The 6,141-nt window shown below is 34.6% G+C and overlaps 1 protein-coding gene across 3 annotated transcripts in view; it reads left to right on the forward strand.

Moving 5' to 3' along the window:
• The window catches only part of LOC106661303 (GATA-binding factor A-like), a 28,183-nt gene extending 22,394 nt beyond the window's left edge, over nucleotides 1–5,789 (forward strand). For 2 of the 3 annotated variants that reach the window (XM_024225558.1, XM_014384594.2), the window contains exons 4-9: nucleotides 1,709–1,910; nucleotides 1,985–2,151; nucleotides 3,193–3,318; nucleotides 3,390–3,501; nucleotides 5,227–5,329; nucleotides 5,401–5,789. In XM_024225558.1, coding sequence (XP_024081326.1) covers nucleotides 1,709–1,910; nucleotides 1,985–2,151; nucleotides 3,193–3,318; nucleotides 3,390–3,501; nucleotides 5,227–5,329; nucleotides 5,401–5,467 — 777 coding nt within the window. In that variant the 3' untranslated portion in view covers nucleotides 5,468–5,789. The remainder of the gene's footprint in view (nucleotides 1–1,708; nucleotides 1,911–1,984; nucleotides 2,152–3,192; nucleotides 3,319–3,389; nucleotides 3,502–5,226; nucleotides 5,330–5,400) is intronic. The other variant, XM_014384595.2, reaches the window with a different exon arrangement.
• Nucleotides 5,790–6,141: the final 352 nt, after the last annotated feature.

Raw genomic sequence — 6,141 nt, forward strand, 5'->3', positions numbered from 1 at the left:
ATCCTTTCTTCTTGATTATCGTCTTTTATTAATAATACGTAAATTTATGATTACAGTTCTGACTGAGATTGCGTTTCTCTGCAGCCAAAATAACATGATTTTTTGATAGTTTTTAAATAAAATTATACTAATTAATTATAACCAACTCGATTTTATGTTTACTTAATTTTACATTAAGAAGAAAAATGAAAAAAAAAAACCTGACGCCCAAATATAAAACATAATTAGATTTATTCGTATTGCCAATATAAGTAATAATAGTAGTAAATCGATTACTCTTAGAGATTGATTTTAGAATAGTCCAATTTGAACAAAAGTAAAATAAACTCGGAAAAAGTATAACTTGATTTTAAAAATAGTTCAGTTCGGATTAGAGTTGGAAAATTTTGGTATTGCAGTCGCAAAAAGTAGATCTTGATTAGAAAATGGTTCAATTTGGTATGGAAAAGGGTGAACTAGAAATGACAAAAGTGGATGTGAGTTGGAAAGTATAAGTTGGTTTGAGAAAAGTCCTGTTTATCTTGAACAAAGTTGAACTAGTGTTAAAAAAATGTGGATTTGAGTTGGAAAGAGTATTAAAAGTCGGTTTGAGAAAAGTTCAAGTAGAAGTTGGGAAAATTGTATTGCAGTTGGAAGAAGTATAACTGGTACAAAAATAGTTCAATTTCGGTATGGAAAATATTGGACCCGAGTTGGAAAGAGTTGAATTAGAATTGGAAAAAGTTTAATTTGGTTCAAAAATAGTTCAATTCGGTATTGAAAATACTGGACCGGATTGTTGGGTAGGAAATAAATTGTCTTTTCCACAATAGGTTCCTCCACATAAATGTATTATGGAGTTCCACAAAATTAGGATGAACACTATCAAAAAATTAAAAGGAAGAAAAAGTAAAAACTTGAATTAAAATTAGAAAAATTGTAGTACAGTTGGAAAAAGAACAACTTGGTGCAAAACTAGTTCAGTTCGGTACGAAAAAAAAGTAAAACTTGGTTCAAAAGTAGTTCAATTGTTATGGAAAATAACTAAAAAAATAGAAATCAGTTCGAAAAAAATCCGATATATTTTGGACAAAAACTGGAAAAAGTATAACTTGGTTTATGAATAGTTCAATTCAGTTTGAAAAGTTGCATTAGAGTTGGAAAAAGTAATAACAATTCATAAAAGTAAAATTAAAATAATTAATACGGTCAATTATGACCTCTAAAATATATGAATTATTGTATTAATGACAGTCATAAATCTGTCACATTTGATAAATAATTTTTGAAGGAGACTATGTCAATAGTTGGTAATAAGTTATCATTAGAAGGTCGTATTTTTATGAATCCACGAAGAACAAGGGAGGAGGAAAAATAGTTCATTGAACAACGAAATTTACTTATTGGGAATCCTCTCGTTTCATAGTAGAGGAAAACACTCAAATTTGAACAATATGTGAAATAGTTTATTGCTTTTTTGATGGGAGGAGGGCGGTTATTCAATATTGCTGTAGAATCCTGCAGTATTGCGAGATTGGTGGGGTGAAGTTTTGTTCCGACCATTTCGATCTCCTTGCTCTCGAAATTGCCAATTATTTATGGACACGATTTGAAAAATAAAACAGACCAATGAAGATGGAAAATAATCGGAAACAACCAAACTACAGATTCTGATGTATTTTCTCCAAGTTGTTGAGCCTAATTAAATTGAACTTTGATTGAATTTCAGCACATAACGGTGTACAGCGCGGATTATCCGTTCCAGAATAAACAGCAGTTGATCTACAACAATTGGAACGGGCAGAACGACTACGTTTTTTCGAGCAACCAGGCTGGAGCGAGCACCATCGCGCCTCAGCAGAACGAAGTCCACATGGCGCCGTTCTACGACTCGGCCCAGGCGTGGCCGGTCGAAGAGAACTACGATCCCTGTAAGTGAAGCACGACGGAAAAGTCGATTCAGTTTACTACCCGAGCAGCTTTTATAATTCTTTCGATTTTACAGCAATGATCCCTGAAATCAAGGAGTGCGTCAACTGCGCAGCGAGCAAGACGCCACTCTGGAGGCGCGACGTGAGCGGCCACCACCTCTGCAACGCCTGCGGACTTTACAACCGCATCAACGGAGTCAACCGACCTCCGGTACGCACCCACCACAAGAAAGTAGCCAACGTGAGTCCACTGAAGAAAGAAAAGAACAGCTCTCCCCCGAACACTAACAATTTTCTCTCATCTGTCGAGTTTGAATCACTTCCATGCGGGTTTTTTTTCAAATTTATGGTATTTACACAACCGTTGTAACGTGTTAAATGTGTTATTGTGCTATTAAAATGACAAAATTATGGATGTCGAGCAAGGGTACATTGATTCACCGCTACTTTCTTCATTTTTATTAAAGATCTGAAATCAACTTTAGATCAAAGGGTTTGAAAGATTTCTTCTTCATTTTTGACAAATACTTGATAAGCTAAAAACTTGTAGTTCAGGAATGGATAAAAACTCGATAGATGAGAGAAATAGTTTTTCTGGAAAAGAATTAGTGCAAACAGTTTACAAATATTTAGACATAACTCAGCGATTTATGCAAAATTGTAAATAACAAAAAGCAAAATTCCAACTTAGATTTTTAGTTTTTAATTATTTCGACTGATACTTGCAGACTGATCCTCAGCTATAAAAGGATAAGCAATAACCTTCATATTTTTTTATTACTTCAATAATTTAAATAAAATAAATAACGTACGTGCAAAATAAAATTCCAGATTGTAAGAGTAATCACGCCGTTCTTTGGTGTTAAATGTGTTATTGTGATGTTAAGGATGTGCTAATACACGTGAAAGATCAAATTTTACAACTGCTAAACTAACGTGTTCAGGAAGGTTATTATTAGGTTTTCAAGCAAGTTTTGTGAATTACTTTTCGTGGTTTACTGCAATTAAATTTTATCCTGGTTTGACCTTTTTTTCTTGGGGGGGGGGGGTTATATAGTGAAACAAATAACAAGTTGTAGGTAAACCAAAGCATAATCGTCAAAGATCTTACGAAATAGCACAGCTAGTGGACCCCAGATTGTGCTGGTATTTTGCATCACAAAATTTGTTCTTATCCCTCAGAGAATTTTTCATTAAATAATTTTTTTTAAAATAATCAATAGGATAAGATCATCAATTTCAAAAAAGTTCTACGAATGAATTTAACAGATTTTGTTTCCAGATGGGCAACAGGCGGGCCGGTGTGAGCTGCGCCAATTGCAACACGTCCTCGACGACCCTCTGGAGGAGGAATAACACAGGCGAACCAGTCTGCAACGCCTGCGGGCTTTACTACAAGCTTCACGGAGTAACTACCACTCTTAAGTCTCACGGATCTCGTCCGCGACCGTCCACTAATTTTGCCCTGAATTTGTTTAGGTGAACAGGCCGCTAACGATGAAGAAGGAAGGGATCCAGACGAGGAAACGAAAGCCGAAAAACCCCATGAGCAGCGGGACTACAAGCCCAAAGCACGAGATGAAGCCCCACGGTATGTTATAAGAAATTAAACAAAAATGATACTTCTTGCGATTTCTGAATAAAGTTTGAGGACGTCGGTAGCCCCAACGATTTAGGCTTTAACACAGCGCTCATCACTGTAAGGTCCGACATGGGGACTTTAGGGACAAATGGGCTTTTATTCAAAAACATCGGTTCCACGAGGGCTCATATAACCTTGTAGTTGAAATACTGTCGTAAAAGTTTGAAGGGTGGTGAACTGTAGGACGTTTAGTCCGCCTAGACTCGCTGATTTGGTCTGTCAGGCTCATTTCAGATTTCAATAATTAAATTTTATCATATGCAGTCAAACAGGCCTTCATCCAACTTAATTAAGTATAAAGAAGTAAAAAGAAAAAAGAACAACTAGATTTTAACAATTGGGTCTTATATCTCGAGCTGTCTTGCGCTAAGTTTTCATAGCCTTATAGCTGTCTCACTAACTTACCAAAATATATTAAGTGTACAGGAATTTGCTTAAAGAAACCTAAGTTCTAGAGTGTTCTGTGCTAAGGTTATAAAATCTTATAGCTCTCTTTGTAACTTAACTCAATCTTCAGGAGTTTATTATTTGAAGAACCTTAGGTGATATAGTGTCCTGTCATTCTGGGGGTAAGGTTCCATAATCTTATAGTTTTATTTGTAACTTAACTGAACCTTCAGAAGTTTATGAATTTAAATTAAGAGCCTTATGCGATATCTGTGCTAAGGTTCTACAAATTTAACTCAATCATAGGACAATGTACCTGAACACTTTATGATTCTATTGCTATGTAGCTCTTTTTTTTCTAACGTCTTATAATGTTCTATGCTAAGGTTCTAAACTCTTTCAGCTTTGTAACTTAACTCACAGGAGAGAACCTTAGGTGCTATAGTGTCCTGTCCTTCTGGGATAAGGTTACATAATCTTATAGCTAGCTTTGTAACTGAACTGAAGCTATAGTTCTTTAATTTATTTGAAGAACCTTAGGTTGAATTGTGTTCTTTACTAAGCATCTACAAATTTAGCTCAATCACTAGAACAATGTACCTAAACATTTTAAGATCCTATCGTCATACAAATTTTTTTAACCTAACGTCGTATAGTGTTCTGTGCTAAGGTTCTAAAATCTTATAGCTGTCTTTGTAACGTAACTTAATCTTTAGGAGTTTATTATTTGAAGAACATTAGGTGATATAGTGTCCTGTCATTCTGGGGTAAGGTTCCATAATCTCATAGCTTTATTTGTAACTTAACTAACCTTCAGGTATATATGATTTTGCTTAAGGTTCCTTTGGTTCTATAGTGTTGTGTGCTAGCGTTCCATAATTGTGCCTCAAATTGTTTCCTTATTTAAGGCCGTCTGTTCAAAAACCGAACTGTCAGGTGTTCATACATTTACTTGAATTATTAAAGATTTATAGTTTTCTGTCCGGATCAACGTCCAGGTTCAGACGGCATAACTTATTCATCCTTGGAACATTCAAATATACAAAGGTTCTTAGTTTTATCTTAAAACAGCTTATCCGTCATGTACGATCTATTACAAATAAGGGTAGAACAATCGTAAAAATGTCGGTTTACCTGTTGGATATATGAATCTTGAACAACCTAATGCTTTTAGAATTGTGTTGGGTCTTTTCTTAAATTTATGTTGCCTAACATTGATTAAATTTAATTACCGTAACTAACCAATATCATTTGTACATGTGCTGATGTATTTTTAACGTTTTGTAGGTGGTAAGGTCGAACGGTATGAAGGAGAAAATATTGAAAGCCACTACATAACTCCAAACGCGCTTTACCTTCAGCAGACGCCCTTCCTCAAGCATCAGAACGGGTATGCACCAGACAAATCCTGTAAATCTGTTTGTTTTATTATTTTACTGACTTTCGTTTTTCATGTTTTAGTGTCGAGGTTTTGGCGCCCAGTGTGATAATACCGCCCACGAACCAGGAACAACACAGAACTGATTGATTTATAAGAAAGAGACGTGCAATAATTATAGAAATTTTTCCGTTAAACCAAATTCCATATTATGTATTTATGTAATTATTATTATTATTGTTTGTAATTCTAGTCAATTCATGCCAACTATTCCCAGCCAGAAACGTGTCTGTCGAAAGGCATTCCAAAACAGATTCTCGGTTGTGGATTTATGTTGTTCAATGAAACAACTTTGTTATTAATTATTATTTGCTTACTATTAATTGACTCCCGGTATTGTAACAAGTGTCGGGTGCGACAATGAAAATCTAAGCCTGTTTTCATCTAATAATTATTAAAACTTTTAAAATAATTTTTGGTTTTTTATGAATATTGCTGCCATTAACCCAACTTCGATTAATTGCACAAAATTATATACAAAAGTATTCATACAAACTTTGCCCGAAGGGTGACCGTTTTCCACATTACCATCAATACTTCAAGCACGGTTTTTTCTTCTTCATCTTTGAAAAAAGGAATTTAAAAAAAATTACACCACTAAAAAGGATATTAAATGGAGTACGTTTTCTGAAATTGGCTGGTCTCTATGTTCAGAAATAGCAGTTTAGAATCACCATAGTAAGTTTTTCAACTTCGAAAAAAAAAGTGTTCTTCAAAGTTCTCGCTAATAAAACACTTATTTCACTAACTAGTTTACTATGGAT

The sequence above is a fragment of the Cimex lectularius genome, unplaced genomic scaffold (assembly GCF_000648675.2).
Source record: "Cimex lectularius strain Harlan isolate CLEC.00 unplaced genomic scaffold, Clec_2.1 scaffold16, whole genome shotgun sequence".
NCBI classification, from domain to species: Eukaryota; Metazoa; Arthropoda; class Insecta; order Hemiptera; family Cimicidae; genus Cimex; species Cimex lectularius.